Genomic DNA, 17,412 nt, shown 5'->3' with positions numbered 1-17,412 from the left:
ACCAAAGCAGGGGGGCAGCAAGGCACACGGGTGAATAACGCCAGGGAAGGAGGGAGCCAGGCAGGAGGGGGAGACCTGAACCCGTCGCCGAGCCACGAAGGCACATCAGCGCTCCGTGGGATGGATGCTCCTGGGAGCGAAAAATGCTGAGGAGAGGCAGAGGCAGGAGGAGAGCACTGGCGTGGGCAGGGCAGAGTTAGGAGAGGAGCAGGTCGTGGCAGAGAACTAGCTCCTAGGGGGAGGGGGGGGAACCCCCAAGCCAGAGGCAAGTGAGGGCTGCAGAGAGACCTCCCTGATTCCTCTGGTCCAGCTGAGACGTTTCATGGTGAGATGGAGAAACCGTCCGCTTTCCCCTTCCTCTGATGTTGGCTCTGCACGGCTGGAGCAGGCGGCAGCCCTCGGCAGGACCCGGGTAAGAAGCAGTGCTGGAGCGCACCGCTCCCTTCACCGGCATGAGACCGGGAAGGGTTTTTTTTCCTTAGGAAAATAACGTATTGTTTCATCTGCGCTCGCTCTGAGGAACAGCTATAAATATAACTTAGGGAGAGATGCGTGGCTTCATGTGAGCGTGCCAGTGAATAATAAAGTTGCTTGTGTGCACGGTGTATGCACATACGGCTACCGGGGCGGCTGCAGGCCGAGGGGCAGGGGTGGGTACCTGCCTGTAAACCTCCCCAACTTCCCTCCCACCCCCCGCTGTCCTGACTTTGGTCGCTTTGCAGGTAACTTCATCATTTTTTTGGCTCCCTGTGTTTCCTTAGTGACTGCTGGGTCTTGCTTGTTGTTTGTTTCTCTTGCTCCGTGTGGGCAGTGATCCCGGCCAGTTCCCTAAGGCAGCCTGGAGGAGAATGGAGCTGGAGACCCTTTCTCCAAGCACTCGGTGCGACTGGGGCCGAAGCGGCCACGTTGGCTCTCCTGCTGCCTGTGGAGCTTTTCGGGCTTCAGATCTGTCCCCCTCTCCCTTGCCTTCAAGCTCTTCTAGTCCCAGCATGGCTGATCCTGCTGGCGGTGGGCCAACATACCCCAGATAGGCAGGGTGCAAAGGCTTTTCTGGATACTGGGTTTGGGTGAAAGAACTCGGGAAGAACTCTGTCCTTCCTCCCTGTTGGCCAGGCCAGTGTCCCTGCCAGGGCAGGAGCCAGCAGGAAGGTTTGTATGGTGCGTGCAGGTCACGTCCAACATCTCTGGTGCCACCTTCAGCCTCTGATGCCATCCCTCCTGGGAAAATTGCTTGGTGACAACCAAATCCCTCTGCCAAGAGCCTGGGCTCTCCCATCCCCACTGCCCATCCCCGGCTCCATCCACAGCAAAGCAAATGGCAGCTCTGGGGCCTCGCTCTTCTCCCCTTCCTCCCTTCACCCCTGCTGGGGGGTGCGCTGCAAAGGGCAGACAGTGACAGTGCACGCAGAGGACGTGTGGGAGAGGTGACATGTCTCTTAGACTACCCTCCACCCCTGCTCCGTGCCCTACTCGGCTTCTCGGGAGAGGGCATCCACAGGAGGTGGGAGGCGTGGAGAGGGACCTGGCGCTTGGGGTGACCCAGGGTGCAGGAGGGACAGGGCGGTGCACAGGGAGCACATCTCACTAAAGATGTGGGGACATGCCTCCTATCCATTTGCCATTGGAAGTGGCACTCACAGATGCCTGAGTCACCCCAGCACATGGCCACCCCTGTTTGTGGTCATTGACAGTAATAATAAATACAGGAGGAATATAGAGTCATAGAATCATTAAGGTTGGAAAAGATCTCTAGGATCATCAAGTCCAACCATCAACCCAACACCACCATGCCTCCTAAACCGTGTCCCGAATATGTGCCTTAGGATGGAAATGTGAGCTTGGTGGGGACAGGGGATGGTGAGGAAGAGGAGGGATGGTAAGGATGGCAACAGACAGGATGAGCTGGAGAGGGCTGATCCAGAGGGAAGTGGGCCTCTCTCTTCTCCACCTTCCTCCTCTTCCATCTCTTCCCTCCTTGGATGCCAAGACCCAGCACCACGATGTGCTCTGCTGGCAGGGGGCTGGAAGTGGTCCTTGCCCCTCGCAGCTCCCTACCATGGTTTGTGAGGAAAGCCAGGAAGCAACGAGGTGGCCAGGGAAGGACTGAGTTAGCTTTCAGAACGGGTGCCTGCTGGCCCCTCTGGCTGGTTGGCCACCCCGAGCTCAGCTGCCGGCCACCACCCTGGGAGCAGCTGTGTTCCTGGGGTCATATTGCCGGTAGGAGGGTGCCAGCAAGGGGGAGGAGGACACAGTGCTGGATACCTGTGCCTGCCGTGCGCTGACATCAGTGCAGACGCAGAGTGGAGCGGTTAATGGCAATCTGCCCTCAGCAAGTTCCCACTGTCCTGTCTCGTTATTGCACTGGGTTGGCTTAACCCGACAACACGGATGGGGATCAATAGATGGATGCTCGTGTCTTAGCGATCGATCCCTTACTCGCACACGCGCAGCTCCCCAGCCTCCCGCTGGTGCTCCTTTTTCTGTGAATGGTAAGGACTGAGTGAAGCCGTCTGCGCTTGCCTCACAGAGCTGCAAAACCGTGTCGGGCTAAATTAATGTTCCTCGATGGCGCTGCTCCCATTCCCCTTACCAGGGTGGAGGAGCATCATGTGGAGCCCCTGGAGGCACTGGCACTCGTTTTCCTCTCCAGACAAGGTCGCTTTACCAGGGACGGTCAGTCTTGAAGCCCCTTGGGAGAAATGCTGATTATCTGGCAGTGGGGGAGCTCAGGATGGGCGGGGGCTGCCCTTGGGCCGGTTCTTGCCCTCAGACCTCTCAGGCTTGTCCTCCAGCAGTGAAAGTGGTTCTGTAGCCCAGGCAGATGAAGGATGGGAGCCAGCTGCAGTGTGACCCTGTCCCAACGGCCCCAAAGACCTGTGCGCCTCCATGCCCATCATCTGGGGAGCCTGGGGGATGGTTTCAGTATTCACCCACGGGTGCATTTGTGGAGGAGATGCCACCTGGGGCTGGCACCAGCCACACTGGTATGGCAGCACCACCACTGCTCTCACTGGACTTGAGGGAGTAGAGAATGGAGGATGAGGTATCCTCCGGCCCGGCACTGCCCCACGCTGCTGGCCAGGGACTCCTGCTGCCCCTCTGCATGTGCCTGCACCAGCCCCTGCCACCATGGCAGCGGGCCTGCCCCTCGCAATCTGGACGGCTGTTTTATTTCTATGGCAACATTTCTCCTGAAACACTTCAGAGGGAGCCTGGTGCTGTGTGAAAATGAGGGAGGCAGCGTCCCCCACTCTGTCCCCTGCAAAAGGCTTGGAGAAAAGACCCCAAAACCTCTCCTGCTTCCCTCCTCACCTCCTTTCCTCCCTCCCAGCGAGTGGTACCAGCACTGGTGCAATGAGCTGCCGGCCTGATTCTGTCTGCCTCTCCGCTGCCTGCTCTCCCGTCCCCTGCCTTCATCTTTACTCACCCCTCTCCTCTCACCCACTCCCTTTCTGCACCAGGCCACAGCATTTGCACCCGTGCAGAGGGGCCAGCCAGAAAGAGACTTATGGAAAGAGGATGTCAAAAATGACTCTGCTATAGAGGAGGGTACGAGAGCTGTATGGATTGGCCCCACCAGCAGCACAGTGATCTTGGGGGCTAAAGGGCAGTGGGAATCCCAGAGGCTGAACAAGCAGCTGCTTCATCCTTCTGAAAAGCTTGATGGCATTACAAGGAATCAAAATCATTTAGGCTAGAAAAGATTTTTAACATCATCAAGTCCAACCATTAACCTAGCACTGCCAAGTCCACTACTAAGCCACGTCCCTAAGCACCATATCTACAGGGCTTTTAAATACCTCCAGGGATGGGAACTCCACCACCTCCCTGGGCAGCCTGTTCCAATGCTTCACAGCCCTTTTGGTGAAGAAATTTTTTCCTAATATCCAATCTAAACCTCCCCTCGTGCAACATGAGGCTATTTCGTCTTGTCCTATTGCTTGTTACTTTAGAGAAGAGACCAACACCCACCTTGCTACGACCTGCTTTCAGGTAGTTGTAGAGAGCGATAAGGTCTCCCCTCAGCCTCCTCTTCCCCAGACTAAACAACCCCAGTTCCCTCAGCTGCTCCTCATAAGACTTGCTCTCCAGACCCTTCACCAGCTTCGTTGCCCTTCTCTGAAGACGCTCCAGCAACTCAATGTCCTTCTCGTACTGAGGGGTCTCAAACTGAACACAGTATTTGAGGTGCGGCCTCACCAGTGCCGAGTACAGGGGCATGATCACTTCCCTACTCCTGCTGGCCACACTGTTCCTGAGACAAGCCAGGATGATGTTGGCCTTCTTGGCCGCCTGGGCACACTGCTGGTCATATTCAGCTGGCTGTCAAGCAACAGCCCCAGGTCCTTTTCCACCGGGCATCTTTCCAGCCACTCTTCCCCAGGCCTGTAGCATTGCATGGGGTTGTTGTGACCCAACAGTAGGACCCGGCATTTAGCCTTGTTAAACCTCATGCACTTGGCCTTGGCCCATCCATCCAGCCTGTCCAGATCCCTCTGCACAGCCTTCCTGCCCTCAAGCGGATCAACATTCCTGCCCAACTTACTGTCGTCTGCAAATTTACTGAGGGTGCACTTGATGAAGGGGTGCTTGCCATGGGCCTAGACCCAGCAGCCCCAGAAGTCCTCTCCTCTTCTGTCCCCATTGCTCCCACCACCAAGAAAGAGCCTTGTATCTGGGTGGAGGTGCTCAGGCAGAAGCTGTGGCAGTACCAAGTGCCAGCAGGCGAGAGGCAGGTGAGCAGGCAGGGCACCAGCAGGAGCAAGCATCGCAGCCCAGAGGAGCAGGGGTCCAACAGCAACCCATAACAATGGTGGGGGGGCTATTGCAGGTGTAGCAGTGTGCAAACACAGCTGCCATGTCCTGCTTTGCACCACTCTCCCCCTGTGCCTGACCCTGTCCATGCTGGCTTCACCTGCCACGTCAGGGAGCCAGGGGACGGGGAAGTAGGGTGGGATGGTCCTCTGTACCACAGGCGTCGGGCAGCACTTAGGCATGATATCTTTCAGGTGCATTTGTTTAACCCGACCAAGCAAGCTGCAGCGATACAAGTCAGCAGACTTGTAGTGACATAGTCAATCCACTCTGTGGGAGTGCACTTTTGCAGCTTACCTGGGATGCTCCCTCCGCTCTGTTTCTGGTGCCCGGCAAGCATGACTGAAAGGGGAGAAGCTGGGACCCTCTCAGAAGGCTGGTGGCTCCACGTTGGAGTAGTGACAAGGGTTTTGGGTGGAAATTTTTTTTCCCTGTCACTGATGGGTTAGCACTGAGCAGCCAGGCCAGGCTGGGGACTCAGCCCTTGTGCAGCAGACAGGTGTGGAGCTGCAGCTGCAGACCCTCTTGGTTGGGGGCTTGGTGCAGAGCAGGCTTTGCCCTGGCTATTGCTTGCCCTTTGCAGCTGTCGCTGTTGTTATCATCATTCATACCCCACTTGCAAGTGCCTGCTTTGCTGGGCGCTTTGCAGAGGCACTGGCAGACCGTCCCTGCCCTGTCAGGAGCACAGCCGCAGTGGGCAGGCAGACAACACTGGCCACCCTCATCCCTCTTTTCCTGCGCACTGGTAGTGATCCTCATTCCAGACTAGCCAAAAGCCATCGAGAGGCCATGTGCAGGCAACCCTCCTGGCCAGGCCGGCATGGGCTCAGCAGGGGGTCTGTGCTGGAGAGACGCTGAGGTACAGGGACACTGCTGGGGATGGCCTTTTGGCAAGGCTCCCACAGGGCAGGATGCTCATTGAGGGGAGATCCTTGGGGTGGGGGGGCTAGGGGAGATGCCCTTTTCACTGATGCAGTTGTGCAGGGAAGCTGGAGGAGGTGACCTGAGCACATCACAGTCACCTGGGATGTGGAGACCTTGGGAACACCCCAGTGCTTTCAGTTTTTCATCTCTTGCGGGTTTTGTACGAACCCTTCGGAGTTCAGTCCATGGTTTTGGCAAGACAGCTGCTGGGGCAGCCGTCAGCCCCAGCACTTCCTCTGGAACAGAGGGGACATGGTCTGTGCCCTGGCTGCCACGAAGCCTAGCTCCTATTTGGTGAAGAACACCACCCAGGGAAGGCCAGGGGCCTTCTGAGCATTTAATTTTCCCTGTGATGCCAGCCATGAAGAATAACACCCACCTACCTCACTTGACAAGAAAAAGCAGGGACTTCTCCCCGGCTGCCACCCCAGCAGCATCCTCTCCTTATGCTCCTGCTCAGCTGCCCCCTCAGCCCCTACCTCTTGCTCCCCCAGCCCTATTTCGGACAGAGGATAGCAGGTGAGCACCCATGGTAGTCCCACCAGCCCCGCCATGGGGCACCCCACCTCTTGGCCAGGATTCCGGGGAGTGGTTGGCTGCTCTTGCAGCACCTTTGCCTGGACAGTGCGGCCGGAGCAGGGATCACTGGGGCGGTGTGCGAGCAGGCAGGAGGTGATGCTGTCACCTTTCTGTGCCTCTTCCTGACTTTGTCATCCCGGGGACCTTTGTGTGGATCCCATTTTTATCTGTGTTTTCTCCCTTTCTCTCTTTCTCTCCTTCTCTCTTGCTTTCTTCTCTCCCCCTCCCATCAGTATGTGGGCTGATCACTGCTCAAACTTTTAATTCAGATGGTAATTGGAATAATAATACGGGCAGAATCCTTCTGGCTCCGTTGCTGCAGCTGGCTTCAGGGAGCTATGAATAGCTCTGAGTCACACACTGAGATGGTTTAACTTCAAATCATTTTGTTTTGTTTTCATATTACCCATCCCCAGGCTCCAGGGCTTCACAGGGGGAAAAAAAAATCCCCCCCCTTCTCACTCCTCCCCAAAATATAAACCGAGCAGAGGCACTTTAATAAAAACCTCTTTTGGAGAGAGAAACTGGTCAGCGGATCATGCCTTGCAGGGCAGATGGGGACTGTTGGCACTTACTCGATCTATTTATAATTATTGAACGAAAAGGCAGAAGTGTGTATATAAAAATGGTATAGAGTTGATTACAGCTTCCTCCCCTCACCTTCCATATGTCACTTGCCTTTTTAATATGGTAAAACTCTCCCGCATGGTGACTGTGCCTTCGCGTGTGCTCGTACAGCGCCTAGCACCCAGCCCTGCCGGCATGGAGGAGCAAGAGCTCAGCCGCTGCCTCTTGCCACAAGACAGCCCCATGGCACTGAGCTGCCCTGTGAGGCCTGGCATGAACCCCAGGAATATTTGTGAGGAAAAGGAGAAGAGGTGGAGTTACAAAGAGAATGGAGAGGACAAACCAAATGCCGTGGGTCTGCGAGGCTCTGCATAAAATCAAAGGGGTCCCCTCTCTGCTGTGGGAGTTTCCACCCTGACTCCCCAGGAGGCGAGAAGATGTCTGCTGTGTTGTCACCATGCTTGAGCCAGCAGGATGGATCTGTGGATGCTGATCTCAAAGCCAGACGGTGCTATGCAGCCGGTAAGAGAAATAAAGGCATGAAGCAGAGCGCAACCAGCGGCTGCGGTATTGACCACAGACAGGAGGGAAGCATTTGCCAGACGACTCCAGATAAAGCAAAGACTAAGAGTGTAAAAATACCCTGGGATTTTTCCATCGTCGTTCACGGTGTACATCCCAGAGCACCAGATATGGTTGTTATAAAAAGAGAAGTGGGGGAGTGCTTCAGCGTGGACTTTTCTGTTTCATGAGACTCTTCAAGTGCAAATTTAAGGAAGGATTGACAAATATGATCCACTCTGGCAGGGGCTGGAGAAAGCCTAGGACGTGCGAGGTGATGCACCATGTACTGGGATGGAGCGATGGAGATATTGCATCAGCACCATGTGCCCTGACGTTATTAGCCTCAGATTCCTCAGAAAGCAATGGCAGCAGCCTGGCCCCACGCATCTGCTCAGGGTCAGAGCAATGCTGGGGTGGCAGCGTGGGCTGATGCAATGGCTTGTGCTGCTGGAGTGCGGTGTCACCCGGGAAGGCGGGGATGACTGCAGCATGGCAGCAGTGTCCCCAGCATCGCTGAATCTAGCATGCAGGAGGGGGAAAGTCGTTGGGAAGGAGGGAAGGGCAGCCCAGGCTGCAGGGCTGGAGGCGGCTGTTTGCCCTGGAGACCCACCTGGCAGTCAGCTTCAATGCTGCAAGACAGGTTGTGATGCCCATGCTGCAGCAGCTTCCTAAAGCACTGAGGGGCTTCCTCAGGCCATGAAATACATGGGTGTTCATATATGCTGGGGACAGGAGGGGTGGAGAGGCATCTCTCAGGACCGCAGCCTCCTGCCCAGCATCTCCCAGGGTGCCCCATGCTGCACCCACTGGTGGGGTTTCACCCCGCTACCCAGGAGTTGCCACTGACTCCCCAGCTTCCTCCGTGTACATGTGGGTCCCAGGAGGCAGAGCAAACTCCAAGAAAGGCCCTCGGGCAAGCTCCAGGATTCCCACCTCTGTCCTCGATCAGGCTTTCCTCCGCCTGGTCTGCACAATAGGCAGCTGCCTGTTCAGGATGGGAATGGCGTCCCCTTTTGCTGGAGGCACCTCTGAGTCTTCCCCCTTCATATCATTTGTGTTTCAGGTTTCCAAGCAGCAACAGGACCTTTTCACAGCCATTTGAACAGAGTTTGCATAGGGTTCAGGCTTCTGGTATGGCCCCTGGCCTTGCCAAGATCGTGGCACCTATTTTGCAGGCAGGGATGTCAGCAGTGGCCCTGGGCCACCAGCTGCTTGAGGAGGGACAGTGACTACATCACCTCCCGGCATGGCTTCTCCAGGGGGCTAATGTGAATGCCAGGCCAATGTGATGGCAGTCCCCAGCCCAGGGCTTCTCGCCTGCCTGTCTGTCTTTCCCATGGTGGCACCGCACGCTGTGGGGGTGTGTTGGGGTGGAAGTGGTAAGTGGGTTTATTTTCGTTCGTCTCCTGGCTCGTGCCGCTCTGAGTTTGTGGCGGTATTACTAACGCTTCCCTGCGCCAGCTGGCAGCCGGGGATGAATCAGATCGGCAGCACCATGTCACAGACCCCTCGCTGGCTGGCCAGCTTGGGGCGATGCCTCTGGCCAAAGCGCTGGTGACATCTCCTGCCTCTGCCCAGGGTGCGTCCTGGCACCAAAACACCAGCAGCTTGACCTTACTGCCAGACATCTCTCAGTCTCGTCTCACCCTCCCGCAATTAACCTGCGGCAGACTGCGTGGCAGGGTTGTCCACTCTGCCCCATGTTGTCGGCTCAGGGCTGGCTGGTCTCTGTCCCTAATGCTTGCTGTGGGTTTCAGGTGGCTTCATGAGCTCCTCTGTGTCCACTGGCAGCACCCCTGAGCTGGGGTTGGTTCTGCAGCCAAGGGGACCTGGCTCATCCTCCTGCTGCTGAAAAAACAGTTTTGCAGTTGATCGATTCCTCGCCCCACTGGTCATGATCTTGCAGCAGTCAGTGAAGTCACACGATGACATCACAGACCTTGGCAATTCTTGTCCCTGCAGCAAAGACACAGAGATGCCTGGTCCCCCGCTCTGCTCCCTCCTGAATACCCTGTGATCTAAATGGAGGGATTTTGGTGACTGCCTCTTTTCCCACAAGCGTTGCTTAGGCTGCAGAAGTTGGCACACTGCTTGTCAGTGTCACCGGCCTGTGTGACCTAGGCTCCAGGAGGATAATTTGGATCCTCCCACTTGCCAAAAGCGTCCTGAAAAATGTCACGGCTGCTTGGCATCCCAGGGACAATGGAGAGGGCCTGCCCAGAATCTCAAGGCTTGGAAGATGATGATGATGGTGATGATGACAATGATGACGAATTCAGCTACCCCTGGCACTTCACACATCCTCTGCCCCAGTGCAAGAGCCATGACAGCTCAGGTGACAGTCAGGTGGAGGATCTGGGGGAACCCATCCTATTGTCCCTAAATTCCAGGCACTCTTACATGGTGAAAGACGAAGGAGTGAAAAATAGGATATATGCCAAGATGTTGGCCAAGCATGCACTGGAGCTTGAGGAGGAAGCTCAGGAGTTACAGGAACCTTTTAACAAAGACATGAAAATGCCTGGCAGCTTGTCTGAAGAAGACCACAGCTGGACCAGAACCTGTCACCTTCCTGTGCATCAAAGGTTGCATGTGTCCCAAGCCGCCAGTACAGCACCGTGCAACCCCTATGACCCTTTCCAGTCTAGCACGGGCAAGCACTTGGGGATGGATGTGTTTGCCAAATGGGCCCACACCAGTGACCCTTATCTGGGGTACCCAGAGTGCACCAAGAGAGCAGAGCCCCACATGCTGCACGAGGAGGCCATCGGGGACAGGGAGTTGCCGTCCCTGCAGCTGACCTACGATGTGCTGAGGGAGGAGAATGCCATGCTCAGGAGGGTAGTCAGGAGCATGCAGAGCTCCTTGGAGAGCCAGGCATGCACGGTGCGGAGGCTGGAGAGGCAGCTGAAGACCAGCCTGGCCAAAGAGAGGAAAGCCCAAGAGCTACAGTCCTTTCTCCAGCGGACTGAGTGGAGTCTCCAGCTAATGACCCAGCGGGCTCTGGAGGCAGAAAGCAACATGGAGAAGCTGAAACAGGAGATCTTTATTCTCCGGGGGGAGCTGGAGAGCTCCAAGGTGGAGAACAAAAACCTGAGAGCAGGCCAAGCAACCAGCCTGGGTGCTGTGAAGCACAACATAGATTTTGCCTTGCAGAACCTCCGCAAGATAATAACGGGTGCAAACTGGTCCATCAGACAGCTCACCTCTGGAGCAGAGTCACTGCATTTTGTTGCTGAGGTTCTTAGATCTACCGGCAAAATTTCCAATGCTGAAGCAGAAAAAGAGCTATGAACTCAGTTCTGTGTGGGTCCTACAGATGAGTATGGACTGAGACCATGGAGCTCCCACTACAGCCTATACTAAAACCATTTTCTCTCACATGCTCGAATGTGTGTGTTCAGATTCATAGCCTTTATTCTTCACGGAAATACTTTTCTTGTGATTAAGTACAAATTGCAGGTAGTGATGTAGTTTTAGCTGCTGATGTTCTGTTTTGGCCCTGCAGAGCCTGCAGCAAATGTTTCCCAGGCTCTGAGGTGCAAGGTCCAGCCGTGGTGCAGGAGGCCATGCCACAGGTCCAGCTGACTTGAGCTCCTGTGTGGGAGCCAGAAGGAAGCACAGCAGCATGGGATGCCGTGCTCTTACACAGTGTACCCATCCCTTCCTGTAGCTGTATCAGCCAGAAGTGGAGATGAGACAGACAGCCCTTGTGGTACCTGCATTTCATCTGCTTCCTTTGCCCTTTCTCTGTGAGGCGGAGAAGGTTAGGAGCAGAGATCTGGGTGCTGCGGAGCATAATTTCAGTGGACAGAAGCTGCTTAGGTCCTCCATCCTCTTCTTTGGGAGGCGGCCACCACCAGGGCTAGAAATCTGAAGTCTTTAGAAATTGTGCATCTATTCCTGCAGCTGGGGAAAGGGGTGGTAATGGTCATCAGAAACCTTTAGGAAGTTGTGAAGTATCCAACCAAGAGCTGTGGCAGTGCCTTTCCTCTGCTATCAGTGTCAGTGCTGGCTAAAGATGAGCTTGGCTTATCCAGGCTGGCTAAGGAAGGTGCCGGTTGGAGAGGATGCCATTCCTCTCCTGGCTGGAGCTGGCATAGAGGGGTATACCCACCCCTCTATATTGCCCACCTTTGTCACCTCCTAAGGACCTGTGGGACCCTGCAGTCCAAACTCTCCATGTAATCATTGAAGATGGGTCTTAGCTTTATCCTAGTGGGACCATCTGTGGGCATAAAGTGACCTTCCTTCATCACCTGGTCATCCCTCAACATTTCTGATGAATTTAGGTTACTGACCCCAGTTTCTGCTGAAGGTTCACCCACCTGCACAACAAAATTTCCCGACCCTCCTTAAAGACTTAGATGCTGTAAGGCGATGAGGGAGTGGGTGCTGCCAGAGTTTAGTGCCAAAGTGCTTTTTCCTGATGGGAACTTTTAGGCAGCTGTTCACTTTTACCCCTGTATGGTGAGTTGTGGACTACAAGGTTGCTGTCTTCTCCTGGTCCCATAATATCCCTGGTCTGAACAACTATGTTTGTGTTGCCACAGGGCTTAAACTGCCTTAGAGTTTAAACTTAGAGAAACTTAAACTGCCTTGGTCTCTGGAGGAGAGACTGCTGGTTAATCTTCATCCCAGATGTGACAACGGCAGTGCTTGCACATCAGAGGTGATATCTGGAGCTCCCTACTTGATGTGTTCTAGTCTGTGCTCCTACCTGGGGAAAGCTGGTGGTCACGTGGTCACCCTTAGCCACATGAAGCCCCATTCGGTAACACTGTTGAGGAGACAAAGATGGTTCTCACCAGCTTTTCTATCCCCGACAACGCTACTTGCTGTTCCTCTCTCCCGCCTGTGCATGACCTCTTGCAAGCAGCTCTAAACCTTGGATTTGACCCAGAAATCCTTGGATTTGTCCCAGATATAGCAACCATTGGTTGCTTGTCGGTGAGGCTGGGAGGAAGCAAACTAGCTGGCTTTGTCTGTGTCCTGCGCTCTGCACAGGTTACAGTGCAGGATTAGCATGGGTGTACAAAGCTCTTCCTAATCTGTGAGTCATTACCACCTCACTGCATTTCACTTCCTAGCAGCTCTAGGCAGGTGGGAGAGGTCGGCTCTTGAGTCTTCGGTTTCCCCTTTCTTCAGTTCAGGGAGGACCAGGCTGGGACGTAACATCTGCTGGACATCCTCCCCAGGGTCCTGCCGCTGAACTGCCCCTTGGATGCTGTATGCAGAGCATGTCACAAGGTCTGTTTGCTCTAACCGTCTTCTCCTCAGCTACCCCTAAGCCCTTCCTTTCCATCAGTTCTCCCTTTTGGCTCCACCCATCACTTTTCTTCTCCTCTTTGAAACAGAGGGATATTTTGCACCCCTTGGAAATCAATCTTCTCTGGGTCAGGCTGGGCTGATGGGGCTTCCCGAGGGCTGCCTTGCATGTCCATGCTTCTTTAGCCCTTGTATGTGAGGTAATTAGCCTGGCTGAGCTCTCATCCTAGTGTAAGCTATGATATTAATATAATGGCTCAGGGCAAGGGCCCTGCAAGCTGCTCAGCTGTTTTGCCCTTCATCTGGAGGGTGGTAAACAGCCGGCCCTGCATCTCTCCTGTTAGTAGATCTTAGGGAGCGTGGGAGCTGTGGGCTGTGCAACCCAGTCCGCATCCATCAGCTTTTCACCTGCCTGAGCCAGGCTGAGGCATGGTGCCCCATGGACACTTCCAGACCCCTCCTAAGCAAAAGGCTGGGAACCCTCGACCCCTTCTCTGGGACTGGGATGGGTGCTGTCAGGGGACGCTCTGACTGGGTTTTGCTTTATCCTTCTCTGCAAGGCACATGCCCAAGAGCAATCGCAATGGCAGCATGGGCCCCAGCTCACCGGAGGTGAAACCCAGAGGAGCCCGGTCCCATGTGAGTGCTGCTGTATGAGATCCCGTGCCCTCCCTGCTCCCACGGCCCCCTGACACCTGATGATACAGTGAGCCATGGGCAGTGTCCGAGTCAACCGGTGAGTAACCCCTTTCTCAAGGACTGCTGCTGCCCAGGGTGGGCTGGGCTCCTCATCTGGCCCCTCAGGCCCTATCTTCATCCTGCCTTTTGGTATATTCTTCTCATATTGTCTGCCAGGGTTTTCCTGCTCCAAGGTATGGCTCCTCTCTCCTTGAATCCAAGACACACCGTACACAGGGGCAGTACTCAGAGGAGGAGTACTACAGAGGAGAAGCAAAGTGCTGCGTGGTGCTGGACCAGAAATTACAGATTCCACTAGTGCTGCATAAGCCCCCTGTCCCCAGGGGTCACAACTCCAGCCACGCGTGCTTCCCCGTTCCCTTTTCCCACGAGAGGAGGATGAGGGTCATGGAGCCCATGCTGGAGGGCTCCAGCAGACATGTCAACACTATGGTGTGGGAGGGAGGCACTGCCAGCCCAACAGGTCCTGGGAAGCCAGGGCTCAGTGGTCTGTGGTGGGTTTGTGCACTCCCTTGATTTCCTCAGTGGTCAGAGCATCTTCTGCCATCACGTCATTAAGGAGTATCTGCAACAGTAGACCCAGCAGCACACAAGGGGTTGTGGTGGTGCTGTCTGCAAGGAAGAGGAGCCAGAGGGGCAAACATATCCCAGAAAGCATGTGGGGAGCTCCTCCCAGGGAGATCTGCCAACACTTGGCTGTTGGTCTCCAAATTACACCTTTGGCTTTGGATGTGGGATGCTGGGAGCCACGCGCGTTGCTGTGGCAACAGAATTGTCCTGAGCACAAGAAGTGTATAAACATTGTCACTGATACACTGTGAAACCAGTGAGGAGAGTGGAGGAGAAAATAGAAACTCATGGCCTTATATAATGTCAGGGCCAAAATGCGGCCAGACTGCGGGTGCTTGCTCCCAGGCTTCCTGGCTGTCCTAGCTGCTGTCAGGTTTCGAAGCCTAGGGTCCCTCACCACAAAGGCTGGAAGGAAGCTCAGCGCTACAAGCTTCTCCTGCTTTTCTGCCCTGTCAGGGCTTTGCTGGATACAACCTCCCAACAGCAAGACTTGCAAATATTGCAACTGAGCTCCACCAATTTGGTCAGCGTGGCACCACAGTGCAATAACCAGGGAAATATGCTCTTCTGAACTTCAATGCCATGCTGACGTAGCCCTGTGAGACACCCACACGTCTCCCACCCTCACTATCTTGGTGCTTATTGTTGTTCTTCACATATTTTTGCTGGAAATGCCTGTTTCTTCTCTTCCAGGTACAGCATCGTCTCGACCGAAGAGGATGGACACAAGGTCTCTGCACTGGGCAGCATGAATGGGCACAGCCGGAATGGGAAGGGCCATGCCCCCCGTCGGAAGCACCGCAACCGCTTTGTGAAGAAGAACGGCCAGTGCAACGTCTACTTTGCCAACCTGAGCAACAAGTCTCAGCGCTACATGGCTGACATCTTCACCACCTGTGTGGACACACGCTGGCGGTACATGCTTATGATCTTCTCCGCCACCTTCCTGGTCTCCTGGCTCTTCTTTGGCTTCCTCTTCTGGTGCATCGCTTTCTTCCATGGTGACCTCAATGCACCGGCAGTGGGAGGTGGTCCCTCTCTCCTCAAGCCCTGCATCATGCACGTGAACAGCTTCCTAGGGGCTTTTCTTTTCTCAGTGGAGACACAGACAACCATTGGGTACGGCTTCCGCTGTGTGACTGAGGAGTGCCCACTGGCCATCATGGCAGTTGTAGTCCAGTCCATTGTGGGGTGTGTTATTGACTCCTTCATGATTGGCACCATCATGGCCAAGATGGCGAGGCCCAAGAAGCGGGCCCAGACCCTCCTTTTCAGTCACCATGCGGTCATCTCTGTGCGGGATGGCAAACTGTGCCTCATGTGGCGGGTGGGCAACCTGAGGAGGAGCCACATTGTAGAGGCCCATGTCCGAGCCCAGCTCATCAAACCCTACATGACAGAGGAAGGGGAATACCTCCCCCTGGACCAGCGGGACCTCAATGTGGGCTATGATGTGGGCCTCGATCGTATATTTTTGGTCTCACCCATTATTATAGTTCATGAGATTGATGAGGAGAGCCCACTCTATGGGATTGGCAAGGAGGAGCTGGAGACAGAGAACTTTGAGATTGTTGTTATCCTGGAGGGGATGGTGGAAGCCACAGCCATGACCACCCAGGCACGAAGCTCTTACCTTGCTAGTGAAATCCTTTGGGGTCACCGTTTTGAACCAGTTGTGTTTGAGGAGAAGAACCACTACAAAGTGGATTATTCGCGCTTTCACAAAACCTATGAAGTAGCCGGCACACCTTGCTGCTCAGCCCGGGAGCTGCAAGAAAGCAAGATGACTATCCTACCTTCTCCCCCACCTCCCAGTGCCTTCTGCTATGAGAATGAGCTGGCTCTTGTCAGTCAAGACGAAGATGAAGATGATGACGAAGTGGGTGTGGTGTTAGGGGGCAGCACTAAAGAAGAGGGAGGTGTTATCCAAATGATGGATTTTGGAAGCCACCTGGACCTGGAGCGGCTCCAGGCAACTCTGCCCCTAGATACAATCTCATACCGCAGGGAGTCAGCCATCTAACTACTCCAGCCTCCCCATTCCACACCCATCGCCCACCGTCTCCTCCTCCATTCTTCACCCGTACATAGCTGGATAAGTCCCCTGCCCACACAAAAATGCCTCCTGTGACTGCCACTCAACCTCTGAGTACATCAAGGCCTGGAGCTGCTCTAATATACTCCCTTTCTCATGAAGTCATACTGCCTGGAAGAGGAGTGAGAATACACTACTCTCCCTGTGTGTGAAGCTTGTGCTAGGATACCTTTCCTGCCCAGAGACAGGAGAGCAGCACGCCTGGTTTCTCATCTCTGGAGAGGTGACAGGAGTCCCTGCCCTCAACACACAGACAGGGACCCACAGCAAGTGTTTCTGCTGCCGAGACAAAAGCAGACTTCCTGTTCCCTCTCGATGTGGGTAGGCCCCATGGCTGTCAAGAGTCATGACCGTCACTAGGAGAGGACCAATACCTAAGCACTGACCAGATGAGGATGGATGGGATGGTTTAGGACTCCTGGAGGGAGTGGGGAAGGATCTCAAGGGAGGGGTTTACTTGCATGTTTATTGCTTGTTGCACATGACTCTTTCTTTGTATATAAAACAGAACAAGAACTGAAATCCATATTCTTCCACTGCAAATGCCAAGCTAGGAGACAAGGACACTCTATGTAGCCTACTCTGTAGTCTCCTTGGCTTTTGGCATCTGTCACCTCCAGAAGAAGCTCGGCTCCATGGACTCAGACCCAGTTCTCCCAGTCCTCTTAAAAATCATGTCCTGCTCCTCTTCTGAGATGCCTGGCAGAGGAGGCAGGGCCCTGTGCTTGCATACTCAGACTGCTCCCTGGCACAGCGCAGCTGGGGTGACAGACAAGTGACCTGACTGGACAGCAAACCCTCTTCTTGCTCCTATCACCTCCTCTGTTCTTCTCCCTGCTGCCATCAGCTGTAAGACTGAATTTGTAACTATTTATTTTTAATAAAGTCTAATATCCCAGGGGGAGGTTTGGAAGCAAAGGAGAGACGCCAAGGATGCAGCCTGGTATAGAGACTGATGAGTGATTAGTACTGGTGTTTGCTGTTTGTATGGCTTTAGCGCCTGGAAGCTCCACCACAAGGGCTCCCCTGTTCTGGGCCTCCCTGGTAAAGACCTACAATAAGAGACGTCAGAGAATTTGCTCGGGGACAAGATCATACAAAATGTATGACGGGAAAGAAGGATTTGCATTAAAATTACCAGTAGGATGGGGTCAAACAATCCTGTTTGCTTTGGAGATAACAAGAGTTTTGCCCAGGGAAGGAAAATAGATATGCTTGATGAAAAGGCAGAGACATGCAAGACACTGCTCTAGACGTGAGGCTCAAAACCAAAAAAACCCAAACCCCCAAACCTCTTTTTTTGCTAGAGGCAAGTAAGAACTAGAGGAATT

General features: G+C 54.4%; 2 protein-coding genes across 2 annotated transcripts; both read left to right on the top strand.

Moving 5' to 3' along the window:
• On the top strand, positions 1-16,943 carry KCNJ4 (potassium inwardly rectifying channel subfamily J member 4). The gene is made up of 4 exons (XM_075077183.1): positions 1-412; positions 12,598-12,699; positions 13,278-13,453; positions 14,680-16,943. The coding sequence occupies exons 3-4, from the start codon at positions 13,431-13,433 to the stop codon at positions 16,007-16,009; spliced, it is 1,353 nt and encodes a 450-aa protein (XP_074933284.1). The 5' UTR covers positions 1-412; positions 12,598-12,699; positions 13,278-13,430; the 3' UTR covers positions 16,010-16,943.
• Positions 9,622-10,743, top strand: LOC142055481 (endosome-associated-trafficking regulator 1-like). The gene has a single exon (XM_075089850.1). It carries the CDS (start codon positions 9,622-9,624, stop codon positions 10,741-10,743), a length of 1,122 nt encoding a protein of 373 aa, XP_074945951.1.
• Positions 16,944-17,412: the final 469 nt, after the last annotated feature.

This window comes from Phalacrocorax aristotelis, chromosome 1, assembly GCF_949628215.1.
Source record: "Phalacrocorax aristotelis chromosome 1, bGulAri2.1, whole genome shotgun sequence".
Lineage (NCBI taxonomy): Eukaryota > Metazoa > Chordata > Aves > Suliformes > Phalacrocoracidae > Phalacrocorax > Phalacrocorax aristotelis.
Note: the sequence above shows the minus strand (reverse complement) of the source record. Positions and strands in the feature narration are given on the sequence as shown.